Genomic DNA, 26,344 nt, shown 5'->3' with positions numbered 1-26,344 from the left:
AGGGGTCTAGGTAAAACATTAACATGTACTGTAGGGGTCTAGGTAAAACATTAACTTGTACTGTAGGGGTCTAGGTAAAACATAACCGTGTACTGTAGGGGTCTAGGTAAAACATTAACTTGTACTGTAGGGGTCTAGGTAAAACATTAACATGTACTGTAGGGGTCTAGGTAAAACATTAACTTGTACTGTAAGGGTCTAGGTAAAACATAACCGTGTACTGTAGGGGTCTAGGTAAAACATAACCGTGTACTGTAGGGGTCTAGGTAAAACATAACCTTGTACTGTAGGGGTCTAGGTAAAACATAACCGTGTACTGTAGGGGTCTAGGTAAAACATTAACTTGTACTGTAGGGGTCTAGGTAAAACATTAACCTGTACTGTAGGGGTCTAGGTAAAACATTAACCTGTACTGTAGGGGTCTAGGTAAAACATAACCGTGTACTGTAGGGGTCTAGGTAAAACATTAACTTGTACTGTAGGGGTCTAGGTAAAACATTAACATGTACTGTAGGGGTCTAGGTAAAACATTAACTTGTACTGTAGGGGTCTAGGTAAAACATAACCGTGTACTGTAGGGGTCTAGGTAAAACATAACCGTGTACTGTAGGGGTCTAGGTAAAACATAACCTTGTACTGTAGGGGTCTAGGTAAAACATAACCGTGTACTGTAGGGGTCTAGGTAAAACATTAACTTGTACTGTAGGGGTCTAGGTAAAACATTAACCTGTACTGTAGGGGTCTAGGTAAAACATTAACCTGTACTGTAGGGGTCTAGGTAAAACATAACCGTGTACTGTAGGGGTCTAGGTAAAACATTAACTTGTACTGTAGGGGTCTAGGTAAAACATTAACCTGTACTGTAGGGGTCTAGGTAAAACATGAACCTGTACTGTAGGGGTCTAGGTAAAACATAACCGTGTACTGTAGGGGTCTAGGTAAAACATAACCGTGTACTGTAGAAGTCTAGGTAAAACATAACCGTGTACTGTAGGGGTCTAGGTAAAACATTAACCTGTACTGTAGGGGTCTAGGTAAAACATAACCTTGTACTGTAGGGGTCTAGGTAAAACATTAACCTGTCCTGTAGGGGTCTAGGTAAAACATTAACCTGTACTGTAGTGGTCTAGGTAAAACATAACCGTGTACTGTAGGGGTCTAGGTAAAACATTAACTTGTACTGTAGGGGTCTAGGTAAAACATAACCGTGTACTGTAGGGGTCTAGGTAAAACATAACCGTGTACTGTAGGGGTCTAGGTAAAACATGAACCTGTACTGTAGGGGTCTAGATAAAACATTAACCTGTACTGTAGGGGTCTAGGTAAAATATTAACTTGTACTGTAGGGGTCTAGGTAAAACATTAACCTGTACTGTAGGGGTCTAGGTAAAACATTAACCTGTACTGTAGGGGTCTAGGTAAAACATTAACTTGTACTGTAGGGGTCTAGGTAAAACATTAACCTGTACTGTAGGGGTCTAGGTAAAACATAACCGTGTACTGTAGGGGTCTAGGTAAAACATAACCGTGTACTGTAGGGGTCTAGGTAAAACATTAACCTGTACTGTAGGGGTCTAGGTAAAACATAACCGTGTACTGTAGGGGTCTAGGTAAAACATAACCGTGTACTGTAGGGGTCTAGGTAAAACATAACCGTGTACTGTAGGGGTCTAGGTAAAACATTAACCTGTACTGTAGGGGTCTAGGTAAAACATTAACTTGTACTGTAGGGGTCTAGGTAAAACATTAACCTGTACTGTAGGGGTCTAGGTAAAACATTAACCTGTACTGTAGGGGTGTAGGTAAAACATAACCGTGTACTGTAGGGGTCTAGGTAAAACATAACCGTGTACTGTAGGGGTCTAGGTAAAACATTAACCTGTACTGTAGGGGTCTAGGTAAAACATTAACTTGTACTGTAGGGGTCTAGGTAAAACATTAACTTGTACTGTAGGGGTCTAGGTAAAACATAACCGTGTACTGTAGGGGTCTAGGTAAAACATAACCGTGTACTGTAGGGGTCTAGGTAAAACATTAACTTGTACTGTAGGGGTCTAGGTAAAACATAACCGTGTACTGTAGGGGTCTAGGTAAAACATAACCGTGTACTGTAGGGGTCTAGGTAAAACATTAACCTGTACTGTAGGGGTCTAGGTAAAACATTAACCTGTTCTGTAGGGGTCAAGGTAAAACATTAACTTGTACTGTAGGGGTCTAGGTAAAACATTAACCTGTACTGTAGGGGTCTAGGTAAAACATGAACCTGTACTGTAGTGGTCTAGGTAAAACATAACCGTGTACTGTAGGGGTCTAGGTAAAACATAACCGTGTACTGTAGGGGTCTAGGTAAAACATAACCGTGTACTGTAGGGGTCTAGGTAAAACATAACCTGTACTGTAGGGGTCTAGGTAAAACATAAACTTGTACATTAGGGGTCTAGGCAAGCCATAGCTTAGAAGGCAAGGGAAGCCAGCAATCATTTGGCCTCCCTTGATAAAAAAAACTATAAAACAATAGCCAATCAGCATTGAGCTAAACTGACTGAGCTCAACTGTGACTGGTCCTGGCACACCCCAAAAAAGTATCAAGAGAAGCCAGTTTGGGTTTGGCTTCACTCCAATCATATCACATTGAGATAAATACATCATTGACAGAAACAACTTGAATTCATGCATCTCATTGTGTTGTTGTCCTCCGGTGGATAGCTAGCTAAAATTGACCCTTTCCTAAATGAGCCATGGATGGAGATTTGGGCTTGTGGTTTTACTTAATTCTCCATACTGGTCAAACATTATAATGACGATTCTGATCCAACCATACATTGTGCCCGTGGACTTGAAGGGATGGAAGTTCAATAAGTAGCTAGATTTAGAATGCTAATGTTAACTAGTTAACGTTGCCCATGAAGGAAGCTAGGCTAGCGAGCAAGCATTTTAGCCAGGTAGCCTAGGACAAAAAAAGTGTGTACTGTATGACAGAGTCATAGACCGTTTCGTCAACATGAAAGCGAGGAGGATGCATTGGCGGTAAGGAGTGTCCAGTGAGTCCAATCTTGGTTTGGGCAAACTCTCAAAATGTTTATTAGATAGATGCCAGCAAAGCCACTACATAAGACAACACAACACTTAAACAATAAATGAATTGCCCTATAACAGTGACAAACGGTGCCCACAAACTTACAATGATGGCCTAGAACGGCCAAACCCGGAGGACGCTGGGCCAATTGTGTGCCGCCCTATGGGACTCCCAATCACGGCTGGTTGTGATACAGCCTGGATTTGAACCAGGGTGTCTGTAGTGACACCTCTAGCCATGAGATGCAGTGCCTTAGACTGCTGCACCAGTCGGGAGCCCGCAATATGCTTTGTGGACTTCACCGGAGAGAGGTTGCTCTCCAGTTTTAGGCCTATATATCACGGTCGCAAGGCATATGAACTAACAGGTTATAGAGCATACAACGCAATTATCACAACACATAGGTTGTAATATGGCTTTTTTTGTTTTTGGGCTCGGTTTCCCCAGTGAATTTACCCACGCACTACTACTGCGCTAGACCAAAATAGTGATGGACCAAGTAAATCAATAAACCCAGCCACCCACTCTGCCGTCTGTGTGCAGTAGAACAATAATTGCCACTTTGTCCATTTACAATGTGTGTTTGTTTTTCCTGGTGAAAACAGTGACGTTGGTAAAAATCTCCACAGAAGAGTAGCAATTGGATATCATCGGCATACTGCACGGTTGGCACAGTGCCACCATACAACATACTTTCCCCTCATTTTAAACATGCATGAGAAGAGCAAGTTCACTGTCCGTGCAGTTTTTACAGAGAACACAACAGTTGTTTTTTCCAACACCAGATTTGTGAAACATGTTCTGCACTTCTCGGCTTTTCCTATCGGATGAACGGCACTAGTTTGGTGTTGCATGGTTACATTGGTAAAATCAAATAGCTTGTAAAAATGAGTATGAATAAAGGCCATTTATTTATTCATTTAGTATGAATACAGGAAATTAATAAATTAATTTAGTATGAATAAAGGCCATTGATTTATTCATTTAGTATGAATACAGGAAATTAATAAATTAATTTAGTATGAATAAAGGCCATTGATTTATTCATTTAGTATGAAAAGGCCTTTTATTTATTAATTTAGTATGAATACAGGTCATTTATTGTCTAGGTCTAGGGCCTATGTAAAGAAATATACAATAACTACAGGGGTTTACAATACTGCTCATCTGTAAATCTCACTAACTCCATTTCCCATCTCTCATGTCTTGTTAAATCATAAATCCAGATTCCAGATTGCTCAAGTGGTTAGCGGTCAGCCAATCAGCAGTCAGGGCTTGAACCACCCAGTTTATAATGGTGTTTAGTGAGCTCCAGTTACCTCAGATATCATCATAGGACTGTGGTTCAGGTTGGTTAGGCTCAGACAGTCTAAGTGATACTCCGCATCAGATAAGTTCCCAGCAGCACAGCTCACAGCTAATTATTCATCTGGTTGTGGTTACAACCTTTCATTCACTGTAACAGAGTGATCACTGCCCTGTAAAACAGCACCAAAGTGAAAATATATTTAGTGGGTCTGCTTCATTGTGAAATGGCCCGTCCACCAGATCACAGGCTACGTCCAGCCTGCCCTCTCCCTGTTTTTGACATACAGAGACAGACCCCCATGCTCAAGGCCCTCCCCAGCGGCTGACCCTAGACAGGGAGAGGAGCCATAGGCTCGCACAGCGGAGCAGTCTGGGGCTGGGTGGTGGAGCGAGGGAGGGAGGACAGCATGTGTTGGGGCTGGCTTCTCAGGGCCTGCCTCCGACAGAGCAATCAGTATCCAGAGGCACCACTATTGGTTCCCTCTGGGGAGAGAAATGATAGTGCTGGGGATAGGAGCTGTTTGTCTTCATTACCCATAGGCCCTAGAGCTCATGGTCACACACACACACACACACACACACACACACACACACACACACACACACACACACACACACACACACACACACACACACACACACACACACACACACACACACACACACACACACACACACACACACACACACACACACACTACACACACACACACACTTCATCTCCCTCTCTGTGATCACCCTTGTTCAACCTTTATGGGAGAGCAAAACCGGAGTGACGGCCAACATTACTAACAATCCCAATTACTGTAGGCAATTATCTGAAAAGCTTGTATGAATGTGTGTGTGTGTCTGGAGTGAGGTGACACGGTGAGGGTGTAGGTTCAGGAAGAGATGTGACATAATGCTACTAGTGGTAATGGTGAGAGAAACCCTGTGTTACTGGCTGCCTCTGGACAAAGCCTGCAAACTCTGACTGCGTTCGAAAATGGGTGTGAAACAGTTTCCTCTGCAAAGCAGCTGGGTCTGCTCCTCCTCCCATTACTCTGTCTCTCCCTTTATACTCTCTCTCTCTCTCGCTCCTCCTTTCCCTCACTCACTCCCTTCCTCCATCTACCTTGCTTTCTCTCAGTCACTCTCTCACTGTCTTGCTTTTGCTGCCTCCTTGACTCTTTCTCTCTCTCCCTAGCAGGCACACATACACAGATAATACTGCGGCTATATACTGCTATAGCAACACCACTGCAGCAGGCAGGCATACACCACTGCAGCCTTTCACCAGAGTAGCCATTTCTCTCATGACCTTAGGATGAATAGCAACCCAGGCAGCTTCTCAAATCAATCATATTCCCTCTGTTCACATCAACAACAACGCATATTGTACCTGCAAAAAATATTTAAATAAATCATTCAATTATGACAGGAAAAGACAACCCAGGAAAAGATGACCAAGGAAAACAGAACACTACAGAAGGGCTATATCTTATCACACACATTCAATACAAGACATTCATACATTCATTCATTCATTCATTCATTCATGTATTGAAGTTTTTTTTTGCCAACTCTGTTCATATCAAGCTTCCTGCCTAAATGTTGGCTAAACACAGCAAAATACTGTTGGTTTACCTCTCTTCACCATATTTGCCGCCATTTCTTTATTGATATCGTCTGGGTGAGCCCCTCCCCCAGCCTGTGGACATACCACCCTGATACGCCCTGTCTCGCCGCCTGCCTTGCCTCCCCTCCAGAGCGAGACACCCACACACACACAAACACACACACACACACACACACTTCCTCTGTGCAGCAAATCACTCATTCTGCCACAAGACAGAGAAGACAGTTACACCGCTGTTGGGAAGAACGAGGAGAAGAGATTACAGAGATTACAGAGCTCACCTAAAAAACCCATATGCCACTGGTTGAGAGAAATTGTCATTGTTTTTGGGCAGAATTATGTGAGGTTTTATGTGTTGTTGCAGGTGCGTCTTGGTCAGTTTAGCACAGAAAATGCCATCCTCGTCAATCTGTCGCCATTGGCGGCCACCTAATCCTGCCTAATGTGATCTTGACAATATCCAACACTCCATCTCTTTGCTCATACATGCTCCAGACATACACTCTGCATCATGCCAGTATTCCCTCTTCTCTTACAGACAGTTAGGCCATGGCTCAGTACTCACTGCTTTGGACATGAACAGTGCTCGTGGAGTTGGAGTTCCCCAGAAGGTTCTCTGCCACACACGTGTAATTCCCAGAATCCTCCAGCTTGGCTCTGCTGATCTGGACCCTGGAGTTCTTCCTGTGGCAGACACAAACAGTTGACTCAGGGGAACCAAAATGACATGGAAGCACAACAAGTGTCTGGGGACAGAGGACGACAACACAACAGGGGTAGAAGAACCTACTGTAGCCTAGCAACAAAAACGGGGAGTCGCCATACAAACCAGATTAGAGCGGGATAGAAGCCAGTTAGTCAGAGTCGATTTTGATGCAGTTTGTAATTTCAGCAGGTAAGAATTTACAGGAAGGTAAAGATTTGCAATATGGAACACTGAGGAATCTAGGGCCTGTCCCATTCATCAACCCAGTAACCAACTTTAATTTAAAAGGCCACCTAGTCGCTAAACACTTCTACGCTGCAAAGTATACTTTCTGTTATTTCACTAATGAAGGAATTTGCTCACAAATCCCTGGCATACTCTCATAAATAATGTGTCTCTGTGTTGATGTTTCACTTTCGAAAATGCTTTTCATCCTTTGGGTCAGCTGCTAAAAGCATTAGGAGAAAACTACTGAAGGAGAAATTACTGCCACACGGTGACTTTTGACATTTGTCTGTTTTGCTAATACTACCACATGCTAAATATATTAGGAGCTTCAAGGGATTGTAGATGGACTCACTGGCTGGACTTTATTTTGACCTCTCTGCTTTTCTTGAGCTCACTGCCATCTTTGAACCATTTGTAGGTAGGGCTGGGGTTTCCTGTAGCCTCACACTTGACAGTGAGCCTGCTCCCCTCATCCACCATCAGGTTCCTCAACCGCTTCAACTTTGGGGCATTAGCTAAACACAGAGAGAGAAACAGAGGTGATATTAGACATTTTGAAATTAAATGGGACACGCTTGAAATGGGTTTAAGACAAGAGACAGAGAGAGAGAAAGAGAGACAGAGAAAGAGACAGAGAGAAAGAGAAAAACTTTTGGTGTATAATGTTTAGTGTTAATGTCTGATCGTTTTTGTCTTTCTTTTGTTTAAGTCTCTTTGTTGTTTTTTGTCATTGTTGTTTTGTTTATTGTTTATTTCACTTGCTTTGGCAATGTAAACACATTTCCCATGCCAATAAAGCCCATTTGAATTGAAATGAGAGCGTGAGAGAGAGAGGGAGAGGGGAATAGAGAGGGAGATGTGGAGAGAGAGGGGGGGAACATAGAGACCCAGAAAGACAGAAAGAGATTCTCAATTGCATAATCCTCGCGTCCTCTCTCCTTCTCAAAGCCATTGGATGAGGTCCCTCCCCTCTGTCCTTCTCTTCCAATGGGTTTTGAGGAGGTGAGGAGAGAGGACGTGAGGAGTATGCAACTGAGATTCTCCCAGAGACACAGAAAGACAGACATGTCATGTCACCAAGAGCTCAGCCATCATCTCTCTCGTATAGCCAGATGAGGTCACCAGAGCTCAGCCATCATCTCTCTCGTATAGCCAGATGAGGTCACCAGAGCTCAGCCATCATCTCTCTCGTATAGCCAGATGAGGTCACCAGAGCCCAGCCATCATCTCTCTCGTATAGCCAGATGAGGTCACCAGAGCTCAGCCATCATCTCTCTCGTATAGCCAGATGAGGTCACCAGAGCTCAGCCATCATCTCTCTCGTTTGCTAAGTCAAACGACACTGCTGGTCCTGCTCACACTGCCCTACCCTGTGCTTTGACCTCTTTCTCCCCTCTCTCTCCAGATGAAATCTCGCGTCTTGTGACGGCCGGCCGCCCAACAACCTGCCCACTTGACCCTATCCCCTCCTCTCTTCTCCAGACCATTTCCGGAGACCTTCTCCCCTACCTCACCTCGCTCATCAACGCATCCTTGACCGCTGGCTACGTCCCTTCCGTCTTCAAGAGAGCGAGAGTTGCACCCCTTCTGAAAAAACCTACACTTGATCCCTCCGATGTCAACAACTACAGACCAGTATCCCTTCTTTCCTTTCTCTCCAAAACTCTTGAACGCGCCGTCCTTGGCCAGCTCTCTTGCTATCTCTCTCAGAATGACCTTCTTGATCCTAATCAGTCAGGTTTCAAGACTGGGCATTCAACTGAGACTGCTCTTCTCTGTGTCACGGAGGCTCTCCGCACTGCTAAAGCTAACTCTCTCTCCTCTGCTCTCATCCTTCTAGACCTATCTGCTGCCTTTGATACCGTGAACCATCAGATCCTCCTCTCCACCCTCTCCGAGCTGGGCATCTCCGGCACCGCGCACGCTTGGATTGCGTCCTACCTGACAGGTCGCTCCTACCAGGTGGCGTGGCGAGAATCTGTCTCCGCACCACGTGCTCTCACCACTGGTGTCCCCCAGGGCTCTGTTCTTGGCCCACTCCTATTCTCGCTATACACCAAGTCACTTGGCTCTGTCATATCCTCACATGGTCTCTCATATCATTGCTATGCAGATGACACACAATTAATCTTCTCCTTTCCCCCTTCTGACAACCAGGTGGCGAATCGCATCTCTGCATGTCTGGCAGACATATCAGTGTGGATGACGGATCACCACCTCAAGCTGAACCTCGGCAAGACGGAGCTGCTCTTCCTCCCGGGGAAGGACTGCCCGTTCCATGATCTCGCCATCACGGTTGACAACTCCCTTGTGTCCTCCTCCCAGAGTGCTAAGAGCCTTGGCGTGACCCTGGACAACACCCTGTCGTTCTCCACCAACATCAAGGCGGTGACCCGATCCTGTAGGTTCATGCTCTACAACATTCGCAGAGTACGACCCTGCCTCACACAGGAAGCGGCGCAGGTCCTAATCCAGGCACTTGTCATCTCCCGTCTGGATTATTGCAACTCGCTGTTGGCTGGGCTCCCTGCCTGTGCCATTAAACCCCTACAACTCATCCAGAACGCCGCAGCCCGTCTGGTGTTCAACCTTCCCAAGTTCTCTCACGCCACCCCGCTCCTCCGCTCTCTCCACTGGCTTCCAGTCGAAGCTCGCATCCGCTACAAGACCATGGTGCTTGCCTACAGAGCTGTGAGGGGAACGGCACCTCCGTACCTTCAGGCTCTGATCAGGCCCTACACCCAAACAAGGGCACTCTGTTCATCCACCTCTGGCCTGCTCGCCTCCCTACCTCTGAGGAAGCACAGTTCCCGCTCAGCCCAGTCAAAACTGTTCGCTGCTCTGGCACCCCAATGGTGGAACAAGCTCCCTCACGACGCCAGGACAGCGGAGTCAATCACCACCTTCTGGAGACACCTGAAACCCCACCTCTTCAAGGAATACCTGGGATAGGATAAAGTAATCCTTCTAACCCCCCCTTAAAAGATTTAGATGCACTATTGTAAAGTGGTTGTTCCACTGGATATTATAGGAGAATGCACCAATTTGTAAGTCGCTCTGGATAAGAGCGTCTGCTAAATGATTAAAATGTAAATGTAAATGTATAGCCAGATGAGGTCACCAGAGCTCAGCCTCTCATATCTCTAGACGAAGTCAGAATCACTGTCAAACAGGATACATTTTACATTGTCTTCAATCGAGTAGCTAGTTTCAGTTTTTATGAATGCTTGAAGCAGTATGCTTCACAACTGAATGGAACAAAAAAGCTATTTGGATGATATGCTTCAAAGAACACAAGACATAACTGAACCTAATACCAGAAAAGGGATGAACTGCTCTCAGAATGCAATATCCTCTCAGAACTGCTCTCAGAATGTGATATGCTCTCAGAACTGCTCTCAGAATGCAGTATGCTCTAATAATTCCTCTCAGATTGAGATATGGTCTAAGAGCTGCTCTCAGAATGAGGTATGCTCTAAGAACTGCTCTCAGAATGAGGTATGCTCTCAGAACTGCTCTCAGAATGAGATATGCTCTAAGAGCTGCTCTCAGAATGCATTATGCTCTAAGAACTACTCTTAGAATGCGGAATGCTCTCAGAACTGCTCTCAGAATGCAGAATGCTCTCAGAACTGCTCTCAGAATGCAATATGCTCTAAGAACTGCTCTCAGAATGCATTATGCTCTAAGAACTGCTCTTAGAATGAGATATGCTCTAAGAACTGCTCTCAGAATGCATTATGCTCTAAGAACTGCTCTTAGAATGTGGAATGCTCTCAGAACTGCTCTCAGAATGCAATATGCTCTAAGAACTGCTCTCAGAATGAGATATGCTCTAAGAACGGCTCTCAGAATGCAGTATGCTCTAAGAATTCCTCACAGAATGTGGTATGTTCTCAGAACTGCTCTCAGAATGAGATATGCTCTAAGAACTGCTCTCAGAATGCGATATGCTCTAAGAACTGCTCTCAGAATGCATTATGCTCTAAGAATTCCTCTCAGAATACGAATTTCAAACACAGATTCAACCACAAAGACAAGGGAGGTTTTCCAACGACTCGCAAAGGGCAGCTATTGGTAGATGGGTAAAAATAAAAGAAGCAGACATTGAATATCCCTTTGAGCATGGTGAAGTTATTACACTTAGTTATTATTACAGTTTGGACTACAAAGATACAGGTGTTCGTTCCTAACTCAGTTGCCGGAGAGAAAGGAAACCACTCAGAGACTTCCCCATGTGGCCAGTGGTGACTTTAAAACAATTACAGTGTTTAATGGCTGTGATAGGAGAAAACTGAGGAAGTATCAACAAAATTGTAGATACTCCACAATACTAACGTCATTGACAGAGTGAAGAAAAGGAAGCCTGGATAGAATACAAATATTCCAAAACATGCATCCTGTTTACAGTAAGGCACTAAAGTAAAACTGCAAAAAAATTGGCAAAGAAATTAACTTTATGTCCTGAATACAAAAGCATTATATTTGGGACAAATCCAATACAACACATTACTGAGTACCACTCTCCATATTTTCAGGCATGGTGGTGGCTGCATCATGTTATGGGTATGCCTGTCATCGGCAAGGACTAGGGAGTTTCTTTTAGGATAAATATGAAGGGAATAGAGCTAAGCACATGCTGAATCCTAGAGGAAAACCTGGTTCAGTCTGCTTTCCAACAGACACTGGGAGACAAATTCACCTTTCAGCAGGACATAACCTCAAACACAAGTCCAGCAAGTTGCTTACCAAATGACATTGAATGTTCCTGTCTATCAATGATCAACAACCAAATTGACAGAGCTTGAATATTGTGCAAATATTGTACAATCCAGGTATGCAAAGCCCAGCAAAGCCCAGGTATGCAAAACCCAGAAAGACTCACAGTTGTAATCGCTGCCAAAGGTAATTCTAACATGTATTGACTCAGGGGTGTCAATACTTACGTAAATTCGATATTTCTGTATTTTTTTTAATTTACATTTCCAAATTTCAAAAAACACATTGTCACTTTGTCATTATGGGGTATTGTGTGTAGATGGGTGAGAAAAAAATGGAATCAATTTATAATTCAGGCTGTATTACAACAAAATGTGAAATAAGTCAAGCAGCATGAATACTTTCTGAAGGCACTGTATCCCGATTATGCTTACTTACTTCTCTCGTTCTTCTTATTTCATATTTTTATATCTCGTGTTTTTGTTCTACCTTATGTTATTTTTAGTACTACTTTGATATTGATTACTGCATTGTTGGGTTTAGAGCTTGCAAGAAAGGCATTTCACTCTACTTCTGCATGTTACATTACAACTTAAAACATGAAACTGAAACTAGCTACCTTCTATCACTGGGAATACCTCCGGTTTCCATAGAGTTACAAGGCTAGGGGGTAATGTATCTGAGTTAGCTGCTAAATGCACATATCCATCAAATGGACACATGTCCAGGGTTAGACCATAGAATGCACTGTCATGGCCTGTTAGCTAATGACCAGAGACTATAGAGTCGAGGATTAGAAGAGTGCAGCAGAATGGATGCTTGGAGCCTTAGTGAGCTAGCTAGACAACAGGGAGCCCAGCCCAGCTCTGGAAGGATGGATGGGTGGGTGGAGGGAGGAAGGGAGGGAGGATGGGCTGTAAAGTTTGCGGTCTCCTCCCTCCCTATGGTCCCTGGCCTGCTCTGCTGTCACAGCTGACACCTGCACACATGCTAGTGGAGGACTGGGATTCCCCCAGGATACAGAGGGGAGGGGTGAACACTGGTGAAGGGGAGGGGATTCTCAAGAAGAGGTTTCTGTTTTCTCTCGCTCTCTCTTCTCTGTCAGTTTTTCAGTCACGTTATCACAGTAAGTCATCATGAATTTCCAAATAATTCCCTCATGCCTCAAACCCTGACTCTTATGTCAATATGCTGTTTACAAACTCACAGCAGAGTAGCATACATACTTTTATGGTAGTCAAACATGTTTAGCCTATTCAGCCATTTGGGGTCCAATACAATCAAAAATACAACATAAATGATTATAAGCACTTCAATTAAAACTGGACATGTAGTTGCACCAAAATAATCACCAGTCATCCTAATCTTTTAGGGATTGTCCCACTTCTCCGACCTAGTAAAGAAGACAGGCTATCTGTTCTATAAACCTTTGTGGAAGAAAATGACTAATATTTCTTCAATATCCCTCTGTGGAAATCGCTAGGCGATATTGAGCTCTTCAGAATACAGGGAGGTTTGACAGAATATTTATCAAATAAAATGTTATATGTCACATGCACCGAATACAACGGGTGGAGACTTTACCGTGAAATGCTTAGTTACGACCCCTTCCCAACAATGCAGAGTTAAAAAATAATAATACAAATAAAAAATGTAACACAAGAGGACTAAAATACACAATAATAAAGCTATATACAGGAAGTTCCGGTACCAGCACCATATCACTGTGCAGGGGCACCAGGTACTTGACGTAGATATCTACATAAAGGCAGGACTAAGGTGACTAGGCATCAGGATAGATAATAAAATAAAGAAAAACCCATAAATGAGCAGATGTGTCCAAACATTTGACTGGTACTGTATATATATACATATACACTACCGTTCAACATTTTGGGGTCACTTAGAAATATCTGTGTTTTTGAAAGAAAAGCATTTTTGTCCATTAAAAAACAGCAAACTGGTCAGAAATACAGTATAGACATTGTTAATGTTGTAAAGGACTATTGTAGCTGGAAACTGCAGATTTTTTATGGAATATCTATCTATATAGGCGTACAGAGGCCCATTATCAGCAACCATCACTCCTGTGTTCCAATGGCACATTGTGTTAGCTAATCCAAGTTTATCATTTTAAAAGGCTAATTGATCATTAGAAAACCTTTTTGCAATTATGTTAGCACAGCTGAAAACTGTTGTTCTGATTAAAGAAGCAATAAAACGGGCCCTCTTTAGATTAGTTGAGTATCTGGAGCATCAACATTTGTGGGTTTGATTACAGGCTCAAAATGGCCAGAAACAAAGAACTTTCTTCTGAAACTCGTCAGTCTATTCTTGTTCTAAGAAATGAAGGCTATTCCATGTGAGAAATTGGCAAGAAACTGAAGATCTCGTACAACGCTGTGTACTACTCCCTTCACAGAACAGCGCAAACTGAGAGGAGTGGGAGTGCACAACTGAGCAAGAGGACAAGTACATTAGAGTGTCTAGTTTGAGAAACAGACGCCTAAAAAGTCCTCAACTGGCAGCTTTTTTAAAATAGTACCCGCAAACACCAGTCTCAACGTCAACAGTGAAGAGGTGACGCCGGGATGCTGGCCTTCTAGGCAGAGTTTTTCTGTCCAGTGACTGTGTTCTTTTGCCCATCTTAATCGTTTATTTTTATTGGCCAGTCTGAGATATGGCTTTTTCTTTGCAACTCTGCCTAGAAGGCCAGCATCCGGAGTCGCCTCTTCACTGTTGACGTTGAGGCCGGTGTTTTACCCTATTTGGTAAAAGACCAAGGCCATATTACGGCAAGAACAACTCAAATAAGCAAAGAGAAACGCCAGTCCATCATTACTTTAAGACATGAAGTGCAGTCAATCCGGAAAATGTCAAGAACTTTTCAAGTTTCTTCAAGTGCAGTCGCAAAAACCATCAAGCGCTATGATGAAACTGACTATCATGAGGACCGCCACAGGAATGGAAGACCCAGAGGTACCTCTGCTGCAGAGGTTAAGATCATTACATTTACCAGCCTCAGAAACTGCAGCCCAAATAAACGCTTCACAGAGTTCAAGTAATAGACACATCTCAACATCAACTATTCAGAGGAGACTGTGTGAACCAGGCCTTCATGGTTGAATTGCTGCAAAGAAACCACTACTAAAGGAAACCAATAAGAAGAAGAGACTTGCTTGGGCCAAGAAACACGAGCAGTGGACATTAGACCGGTGGAAATTTGTCCTTTGGTCTGGAGTCCAAATTGGCGATTTTTGGTTACAACTGCTGTCTTTGTGAGACACTTGTGGGTGAAAGGATGATCTGCACATGTGTATTTCCCACCGTGAAGCATGAATGAGGTGTTATCGTGTGGGGGTGCTTTGCTGGTGACACAGTCTGTAATTTATTTAGAATTCAATGCACACTTAACCAGCATGGCTAACACAGCATTCTGCAGCGATACCCCATCCCATCTGGTTTGCTCTTAGTGGGACTATCATTTGTTTTTCAACAGGACAGTGACCCAACACACCTCCAGGCTGTGTAAGGACTATTTTACTGAGAAGGAGAGTGATGGAGTGCTGCATCAGATGACCTGGCCTCCACAATCACCCGACCTCAACCAAATTGAGATGGTTTGGGAATTTGTCGGACCGCAGAGTGAAGGAAAAGCAGCCAACAAGTGCTCAGCATATGTGGGAACTCCTTCAAGACAGTTGGAAAAGCATTGCAGGTGAAGCTGGTTGAGAGAATGCCAAGAGCGTGCAAAACTGTCATTAAGGAAAAGGGTTGCTATTTGAAGAATCTCAAATATAAAATATATTTTGATTTGTTTAACACTTTTTTGGTTACAACATATGTGTTATTTCATAGTTTTGATGTCTTCACTGTTTTTCTACAATGTAGAAAATAGCAAAAATAAAGAAAACCCCTTGAATGAGTAGGTATTCTAAAACTTTTGACCGGTAGTGTATATATATTTGTAAATGTATTTAACCCCTTATTTTTGGAACGAAACAGTCTCCATATATATCCTGTACTTCCATTCATTTTTTCAACTGGTACCGGGAGACGTTCAGACGAATCTTGTGAGGTCTGTGGGTGTCCTAGAGCAACAACCGACACGTATGTGTTCATGAGAGTCTAATCTTTACAAACCATTTGGATGCTACTGACGATTTTGTGAGAAGACCGATTTTCGGGATATCTCATGGTCTGACAAACACTGCTCTAGCTCTGTCACCTTTCATTGCATACAAAACGATAGATAGATTTAGAGTTGGATAAACTTGGATTCTTTCACAAGGACATATACAGGATACTACCCTCCACAACATAACCTTCACTCCAAATGAAAACTCCAAACCTACAAACTGATTTTGGACAAAATTACCTGGAAGGATTCCTACTAAATAATATTATTATTCCCAAGGACTATACAGCAAATGCTCTGGAAAACCAATGACCAGCAAAAAAAAGCACAACAGAAACCTGAAAATACCATCCAACCTTGAACTGAGTGAGTAATGTTTCATCTGAAGCTACTTTTAATGCCAAGAAGAAAAATACATTACAATAATCTATTTTACTTTATAAGGACTGAATGCTAAATTAAGGCTACCAAGCTTGCTAGGACAGAACAAATCTGGCTCCAACTTCAATTAGCACTGAGGTGTGAAGTGAGAGGTGTAAAAGCCTTTGAGCCCAACAATGGCAGGAGAGTTTCACAGCCTCCCCCACCCAAATGCAGAAGCCTTTGAGGACCCCTGCTCCATGGCATCACTCTGTGCAGATGTTATCACAATACAGTACCCCTTGGATGTAAAAAATTAGAAGGCACAGAAAGAGTACAAAAATAAAATTCCTCGTGAATAATCCAGAGACACTTTTGCTACAAAAATGGGAACATACGGAACTTAATCTTCCACACAGACCATCCCCTGGCACAGTGTTATATTAACCAGACCATCCCCTGGCATGGCACAGTGCTATATTAACCAGACCATCCCCTGGCACAGTGCTATATTAACCAGACCATCCCCTGGCACAGTGCTATATTAACCAGACCATCCCCTGGCATGGCACAGTGCTATATTAACCAGACCATCGCCTGGCATGGAGCAGTGCTATATTAACACAGACCATCCCCTGGCATGGAGCAGTGCTATATTAACACAGACCATCCCCTGGCATGGCACAGTGCTATATTAACCAGACCATCCCCTGGCATGGCACAGTGCTATATTAACCAGACCATCCCCTGGCATGGAGCAGTGCTATATTAACACAGACCATCCCCTGGCATGGAGCAGTGCTATATTAACACAGACCATCCCCTGGCATGGAGCAGTGCTATATTAACACAGACCATCCCCTGGCATGGAGCAGTGCTATATTAACACAGACCATCCCCTGGCATGACACAGTGCTATATTAACACAGACCATCCCCTGGCATGGCACAGTGCTATATTAACACATACCATCCCCTGGCATGGAGCGGTGCTATATTAACACAGACCATCCCCTGGCATGGAGCAGTGCTATATTAACACACTACCCCTCTGTCAAGAGGGCAACCCAAAATAGTTTCAGCTGGACTTACACAGAATCAAAGAGGGAGTGCAGCAGGAGAAGCTCTCTTTTTTGTAATTTTTGTAATTTTTATAAGGATCCCCATTAGTTAATGCCGTAACACTAGCTAATCTTCCTGGGGTCCAACACCAATTAACAAGACATTACAAACAACCACAATCAAGGCTTCACAAACATTCAACAAGTAGACAATACAGATAATTAAAATACCTGACAGTTGATGCTTTCTATTTCCTGTCCAGTCATATGGTCTATCGCGTTAGATGTTCTTTTATTATGTATTTGCATAATATTCATACGGTTAGAGCAATGAAGAGCTAATCTGGCAGCCCTGTTTTGAGCCATTTGGAGCTTTTTTATGTCTTTCTTTGCTGCAGATGACCATATAACCGGACAGTACTCTAAGTGTGATAGAACCAGGGATTGTGCTAGATGTTACATAGCTGAACATGTTCTTGTAACAGCAATTCCCTTACCCATCTTAATAACAATAGTATCTATGTGTTCTGACCATGATAAAGCTGCATCCAACATGACCCCTAGTAGTTACGTTTTTTTCACTGCTCTACATGTATTCTATTCATTGACCAATTCAATTGTGGATCATCAGCAAGCATATATCTTGAACCAAATACAATATATTTAGTTTTAGAAATGTTCAAACCCAATGTGTTCATATCAACCCACTCAGATACCATTCTTAGTTCACTGCTCAGTACATCTGTTAGCTTATTACATTCTGATGCTGCGCTATACATTGTAGAGTCATCAGCATAGATGACCACTCTTGCTTTGTTCATTACTGAAGGTAAATCATTAGTAAAGATAGAGTAGAGAAGTGGGCCTAGGCAACCTCTTTGAGGAACACCACAGTGTATATCTTTACTGTTTGAAAAGCTACCATTAAAGAACACTTTTTGCCTTCTCCTGGACATAAAGCTTTCCATCCAGGATAGAGCTGCAGACTTAAAACCATAACATTTGAGTTTACCTAGTAACAGTTCATGATCAATTACATCAAAAGCAGCACTGAAATCTAGCAACACTGCACCAACTAACTTCCTGTCATCCATACTCTTTAACGAATCATCTGTCATTTGTGCTAAGGCCGCACTCGTAGAATGCCCTTCTTTATATTCATGCTATCAGAATATGAAACTCGTTATCAGACATTAGAAATAATCTTTGTTTTGTACAGATACAATTTTTAACAATAATTTACTTAACAGAGGCAGCAAGCTTATATGACGACTATTAGAACCAGTGAATGCAGATTTTTTATCCTTAGGTAGTGGAATAACCTTTGACTCTTTCCAGACTTCTGGGCACACCCCATACATCAAGCACTTATAAAAAATCTGAGAGATTGTGGTAGATATTTGCTTAGCTGTAACTCTAAGCAATTTGGCGTCAAGATTGTCTGTACCAGGTGACTTATCATCCGAAAGAGACAACAGCATCCTTTCTACTTGGTGAAATTTGAACATGCATTGCCTCTCCTTCATGATACAATCTTTTAAAAGGGTATATGACATGGAGCCTTTAGTTGTAATCATAGCATTCCTCAACTTGTTCACTTTGCCTGTAAAATATTCATTAAAGTCGTTTGTGATGTCATGTGGTTTTGTAATAAATATACCCTCTGATTCAACAAAAGAGGCAGACGTTCGAATTCCTACCCATAATAGTGTTGAACATTCTCCATAGCTTTTTCCCATCACCCTTTACTTCATCAATTTTGTGCTGATAGAATCCCTTCTTCTTTCCTTTCTTTAGCTTGGTCACATGATTTCTTAATTTACAATAACTTTGCTTATCAAACAGAGTGCCACATTTATCTGATACTTTTTGGCATCATAACGTTGAATTATTACATTTCTTAGCTCATCATCAATCCATGGGGCACAATTTGACCTCACAGTGCATTTTCTTAAAGGGATTAAAAAGCTTATCAGCTATTCTCATAAATAATTTCATAAACAAACTTCATGACATTTCAGGATCATCCTTACTACACACCTCTAACCATTGAACATTCTTAATCTCATCCACAAATGAGTCCTGATTGAAACCTCTGTAGGACCTGCGGCAGATTACCTTAGGGCCAGAATTTGGTATTTTAGTTTTCCTAGTGAGTGAAACCAAGTTATGATCACTGCAACCTAGTGCCACTGATACAGCTTTAGAACAATGTTCAGCCATGTTAGTAAAAATGTGATCAATACAAGTTGATGATGTGATACCGTACCTATTAGTGAACGTTCTGGTTGGTAATGTCATAACTTGGGTCAGATTACATACATTGGCAACAGAAATAAGTGTATTTCTCATTGGACAGTTGGTGTTTAAAAAAAATCAATATTCATATCTCCCCCAAAATATGTTTCCCTATTTTCATCAGATACCTTATCCAACATTTTGCAAATTCCATCAAGATATTTCACATCAGCACTAGGTGGCCTATAGTAGCAACCAACTAGTATAGGTTTCAAATGTGGTAAATGCACCTGAACCCATAGTGCCTCTAATCCATTCAACATTAAGTCCTTACATTCTTTTACTGGAATATGATTCTGGATGTAAACTGCAGCTCCAGCCCATATCTATTTCTGTCCCTCCTGAACAAATTGTATCCATGTATAGAGATCTCAGCATCCTCAAAAGAAGAGTCCAAGTAAGTCTCTGATATTGCCAATACATTAATATTGTTTGACTGCACTAGACAGCATATTTCATGAATTTTGTTTTTTAAACTGCATATATTCAAATGAGCAATTAACAGACCTTTCTTTGGTAGCTTTACAGTATGTATATGTCCAAACATGAATCAGCAGATGGAATCTGAGAGAGAGATACTCAGTCAGTCAGTGTGTGTGTGTGTGTGTGTGTGTGTGTGTGTGTGTGTGTGTGTGTGTGTGTGTGTGTGTGTGTGTGGGCCGGAAATACTTGTGTCTGTCGCTCCTCCTAACTCCATGGGAGGGAGGTTGAACAATCAGTTTGTCATACATCAGATATGCTGTCACCTCGTTCTCTTGCAGCCTTCATGGCTGGTATTAGTTCCTTTCTTCTTTGACGGACTGCATCTGAGAAATCCTCATTGATGAAGATGAAGGACCCGTTAAGGCGTTTGGATTTTCAAGGACTGTAAGCTTATCCTTGAAGCTGAGGAATTTCACAACAATTGGCCTGGGTCTGGCTCCATTGGCACCACCATTGGCAGCACCAGTGCCCCCTAGTTTCCCACACTGGTGAGCACGTTCCAGCTCAACCTGTTGATCCAATTGTAGCTCCTCAGAAAACAGCTTTCGAACTTTGTCCTCTGATTCAGCCCGTGTCTCACTTTGGCTCTCCTGGATACCATCTATTACAAGATGATTTCTCCTGGATTGCCCATCCAGGTAATCAGCCTTCCCAGACATGTTCTGGAGGCCCTCCCTGACTGTGGTGATTTCATTCTGCCTTCCCAGACATGTTCTGGAGGCCCTCCCTGACTGTGGTGATTTCATTCTGCCTTCCCAGACATGTTCTGCAGGACCTCCCTGACTGTGGTGATTTCATTCTGCCTTCCCAGACATGTTCTGGAGGCCCTCCCTGACTGTGGTGATTTCATTCTGCCTTCCCAGACATGTTCTGGAGGACCTCCCTGACTGTGGTGATTTCATTCTGCCTTCCCAGACATGTTCTGGAGGCCATCCCTGACTGTGGGGATTTCATTCTGCCTTCCCAGACATGTTCTAGAGGACCTCCCTGACCGTGGTGATTTCATTCTGCCTTCTCAGACATGTTCTGGAGGACCTCCCTGACTGTGGTGATTTCATTCCGCATAGACGAACAGTTTCTGGGAAGTGTATCCTGTGTGGTCTTCAATACATCCACATCCTTCTGTGTGAACTGAAGGCTTGTTTTAATGTCTTGTACATCTTTAGTCAGGTCGTCCAGCCGTTTGTTTTGTGAAGCTTTAAAGTTATTTTCCTGCTGGAGTATAATTTCCTTATAGAAAACGTACCTGCCCAGCAGAGATGTGATCCTCATCTTTTTTCGAAGGCATGATAGTAATGATAGTAGGATGAGCCCTCTATTCACTCCGTGAAATGAGAGATGCCGGCAGTAGAAAACTCTGGAAATCGGTGGTCCTAAAACCAAGACAAATCGAAGTGCGGTCCTAGCCACAAGGGCTACCCGCTTAGCGTGCTAGGTATCCGGTAAGAGTAGCCCAGGTCGCCTAGCTTGATAGCTAGCAGCTAGGCTAGCTGCTTTGCCAATGTATAACCACCTTGTTAGAGCTAGGATCCCGGGACATATATCAGTGGTCCCAGCGTTAACCCTAACTGTGTCCCAGGATCCAGATATGAATAGGAAAACTATTGTATACTTTTATTAGCTAATTAGGTAGTTTATTGTTACAGCAAAATAAACCGAGTCTCTAGTCTCGTACTGCGTGTGTTGATGACGTTGTCATGTGCCAAGCTTGTAGCTGAGGGAGTCTTTTGATAAAGACTCCCTCACCCCAGCCGAGAGAGACCAGACCTCTTCCTTTAAAACCCCACAGACGAGCAACCCCAAGTGGAAAGTCAACTGCCCAGGAAAGAGCACTACTCCCTCACTGAAATGAAGGATAATTTCAGTCCAGTCAGCAAAGACCCAGACAACAGTCCAGCACAACAACACTCCCTCAACCAGACCCAGAGAGCTGGAGAGGGACAGAGACATGTCTGCACTCTGGACTGTGGTGAGACAACTTCAACAGGAGAAAGAGCAGGAGAGGAAAGAGGAGGCCCAGCGGCAGGATAAGATGAGAGCACTAGAGGAGGAGGTGAGAGTGCTGGAGGAGGAGGTGAGAAATATGAAGTGAGACAGAGAACAGCCCATGAGAGAGCTGGCCATTCTCTTAGAGAAGCCAGCAGAACAGTCCAACTCAGATCCTCAACAAAATCTCGACACCACAGCAGGACAGTCCACCCTAGACCCTGACCATAGCCTAGACATCACGGCAGGACAGATACATGAAGAACCCCAACCCCAGGGGACCCCACCCTCTCCTAGCACCTCCCCCTGTCAGACCCCTTGACAATACCCCCACACCCACTAAGGACACACACAAGCCACAGATTTTACTCCTTATGGACTCAACCAGGAAATATATACAAGAAAATAAACTTTTTCCCAAACAGACATTGTCTAAACTCTGGTGTCCAAACAACCAGCGCACCCTAGACCTTCTGTCTGAGGACCAACTAGGGTCACCAAGCCACATAATATATACACAAGCACAAACAAACTGAGAGCAGAGCAGGAAAGGGTGGCCACAGCACTCAAGGGAGTGATTGAAAAAGCTCCTTCTACTTTCCCCAACGCACAAGTGGTTATCTCCACCCTGCTACCACAAAAATACTTTCATCCTGCTAGTCACACATACGCCCAGGTTGTGAGCAGGCAAACAGGCCTAACCCCCACTCTTACACTAGCCCAAGCTAATGGTATGTATCAGATGCTCAGCAGGCTCTGCTCACACTTACTGGTATGAGGCCAAACCACATGATTAACAACATTGGACACTTTATGGAACACAAAGTCTTCACTATTTCATCTTGGAATATCTAAGGTCTGACATTATCTGCCTTTGACCTAAAGAGCAGGAACCCGGACTTCACCAAAGATATTAGAAATACAGACATTGTCATCCTACAACAAACATGGTATAGAGGAGATGGACCAACTGGTTGCCCTCTAGGTTTCTTCATGCATCGCGCCGACAGAAACAAACATCTCTCTGGTAAGAAGAAGGGCGGGGGTGTATACCTTATGATTAACGACTCATGGTGTAATCACAACAACACACAGGAACTCAAGTCCTTTTGTTCACCTGACCTAGAATTCCTTACAATCAAATGCCGACCGCATTATTTTCCAAGAGAATTCTCTTCGATTATAGTCACAGCCGTGTATATCCCCCCCTCCCTCCAAGCCCCACACAGATACCTCGTCGGCCCTGAAAGAACTTCACTGGACTCTATGTAAACTGGAAACCAATACATCCTGAGACTGCATTTATTGTAGCTGGGGATTTTAACAAAGCTAACCTGAGAACATGACTTCCTAAATTCTATCAGCATATCAAATGCGAGACACAAGCTGGTAACGTTCTGGATCATTGCTACTCTAACTTCCGCGATGCATACAAAGCCCTCCCTCGCCCTGCCTTCGACAAATCTGACCATGACTCCATTTTGTTGCTCCCAGCCTATAGACAGAAACTAAAACAGGAAACGCCAGTGCTCAGGTCTAGCCAACGCTGGTCTGACCAATCGGATTCCACGCTTCAAGATTGCTACGATCACGTGGACTGGGATATGTTCCGGATAGCCTCAGACAATAACATTGATGTATACGCTGACTGTGTGAGTGAGTTTATTAGGAAGTGCATCGGAGATGTTGTACCCACTGTGACTAATAAAACCTTTCCTATCCCAATTCCAGTCTGCTGTCCCCACATGCTTCAAGATGGCCACCATTGTTCCTGTTCCCAAGAAAGCTAAGGTAACTGAACTAAATTACTATCGCCCCGTTGCACTCACTTCTGTCATCATGAAGTGCTTTGAGAGACTAGTCAAGGATCATATCACCTCCACCCTACCTGATACATTAGACCCACTCCGATTTGCTTCCCACCCCAATAGGTCCACTGACGATGCAATCACCATCACACTGCACACTGCCCTATTCCACTTGGACAAGAGGAATACCTATGTAAGAATGCTGTTCATCGACTACAGCTCAGCATTTAACACCATAGTACCCTCCAAACTCGTCATTAAGCTCGAGACCCTGGGTCTCGACCCCACCCTGTGCAACTGGGTCCTGGACTTTCTGACGGGCCGCCCCCAGGTGGTGAGGGTAGGAAACAACATCTCCACCCCGTTCTCAGCCCTCTCCTGTACTCCCTGTTCACCCATGACTGCGTGGCCATGCACGCTTCCAACTCAATCATCAAGTTTGCAGACGACACAACAGTGGTAGGCTTGATTACCAACAATGACGAGACGGCCTACAGGGAGGAGGTGAGGGCCCTCGGAGTGTGGTGTCAGGAAAATAACCTCTCACTCAACGTCAACAAAAAAAGGAGATGATCGTGGACTTCAGGAAACCGCAGAGGTAGCACCCCCCTATCTACATAAACCGGACCGCAGTGGAGAAGGTGGTTAGTTTTAGGTTCCTTGGCATACACATCACGGACAAACTGAAATGGTGAAGAAGACAGCGTGGTGAAGAAGGCGCAACAGCGCCTCTTCAACCTCAGGAGGCTGAAGAAATTTGGCTTGTCACCTAAACCACTCACAAACTTTTACAGTTGCACAATCAAGAGCATCCTGTCAGGCTGTATCACCGCCTGGTACGGCAACTGCACCGCCATCAACCGCAAGGCTATCCAGAGGGTTGTGCGGTCTGCACAACGCATCACCGGGGGCAAACTACCTGCCCTCCAGGACACCTACAGCACCCGATGTCACAGGAAGGCCAAAAAGATCATCAAGGACAACAACCTCCCGAGCCACTCCAGAAGGCGAGGTCAGTACAGATGTATCAAAGCTGGGACCGAGAGACTGAAAAACAGCTTCTATCTCAAGGCCATCAGACTGTTAGACAGCCATCAATAACATAGAGAGGTTGCTGCTAGCATTCAGAATCAAATCTCTGGCCACTTTAATAAATGGACTTAATAAAGGTATCACTAGTCACTTTAAATAATGCCACTTTAATAATGTTTACATATCCTACATTACTCATCTCATATGTATATACTGTACTCTATACCATCTACTGCATCTTGCCTGTTCCGCATGTCCACCGCTCATCCATATATTTATATGTACATATTCTTATTCATCCCTTTAGAAGCACAAGCATTTCGCTGCACTGGCATTAACATCTGCTAACCATGTGTATGCGCCCAATAAAACTTGATTTGATTTGATTTGAGGTTACAGAGAGCTGGTAGTCCCATCCACAAGTGTGAAACAGGGAAGGGACTCAGGGGGTACGCTAATTTGGTAAATAGGAAGACCTAACTCACTCTATTAAATTAATCAAAACAGGAAAACTTTACATTTGGCTAGAAATTCAAAAGGAAATTATCTCAACAGAGAAAAATGTCCTCCTGTGTTCTACCTATATCCCCTACTAGAATCCCCATACTTTAATGAAGACAGCTTCTCCATCCTGAAGGGAGAAATCAATCATTTCCAGTCCCAGGGACATGTACTAGTCTGTGGTGACCTAAATGCCAGACCTGGACAAGAACCTGACATCCTCAGCACACAGGGTGACAAACACATACCTGGAGGTGACAGCATTCCCTCCCCCATATGCCACCCTAGACACAACTACAACAACACAACCAGCAAAACAGGTCACAACTCCTGCAGCTCCGTCGCACGCTGGGTATGTATATAGTCAATGGAAGGCTTCGAGGGGACTCCTACGGACAAAATGTTTTCCTGCAATAGTGAAGGTGTAAACTTAGCAGTCTGAACAATATATTTGACCTATCAGCTAACATATGAAATTCAAATTCCCGCAGAAAACCTAAGACAAATAACAACAATGAGAAATGGTTTGATGAAGAACATAAAAACCGCAGAAAGAAATTGAGAAACCTATTCAACCAAAAAAACAGAGAACCAAAAAATCTTAGCTGCGCCTTCACTATGGTAAAATACTCAAATAAAACAGAAATACACAAAGAAAAAAGAAGAAACAGCATGACAGAAAACAGCTCATTGTGATTGAAGAATCCATAGAATCAAATCACTTCTTGGAAAATTGGAACCCACTAAACAAATAACAACACAAAGAGCGATCTATCCAAAATGGAGATGAATGGATAAACCACTTCTCCAACCTTTTCAGCCATAAAACAAAGAAACATATAGATGATCATTTAAAAAACTTAGAATCAGCTATTAAAATTCTACCAGAACCCACTGGATTCTCCAATTTTATTGGATGAGCTACAGGACAAAATACAAACCCTCCAACCCCAAAAGATTTGTGGTGTTGATGGTATACTAAACAAAACAATAAAATATACAGACCACAAATTAAAATTGGCT

General features: G+C 43.3%; 1 protein-coding gene across 3 annotated transcripts in view; it reads right to left on the bottom strand.

Annotated features, from left to right (window-relative positions):
* The window catches only part of nrg2a (neuregulin 2a), a 106,596-nt gene that overhangs the window by 66,695 nt on the left and 13,557 nt on the right, over nt 1-26,344 (bottom strand). For all 3 annotated transcript variants that reach the window (XM_014129434.3, XM_082958257.1, XM_082958256.1), the window contains exons 2-3: nt 7,289-7,451; nt 6,568-6,686 (exon numbers count right to left, since the gene is read on the bottom strand). In XM_014129434.3, coding sequence (XP_013984909.1) covers nt 6,568-6,686; nt 7,289-7,451 — 282 coding nt within the window. The remainder of the gene's footprint in view (nt 1-6,567; nt 6,687-7,288; nt 7,452-26,344) is intronic.

The sequence above is a fragment of the Salmo salar genome, chromosome 11 (assembly GCF_965601325.2).
Source record: "Salmo salar chromosome 11, fSalSal1, whole genome shotgun sequence".
NCBI lineage: Eukaryota > Metazoa > Chordata > Actinopteri > Salmoniformes > Salmonidae > Salmo > Salmo salar.
The sequence above is the reverse complement of the archived record's forward strand: the minus strand, read 5'-3'. Positions and strand labels throughout refer to the sequence as shown.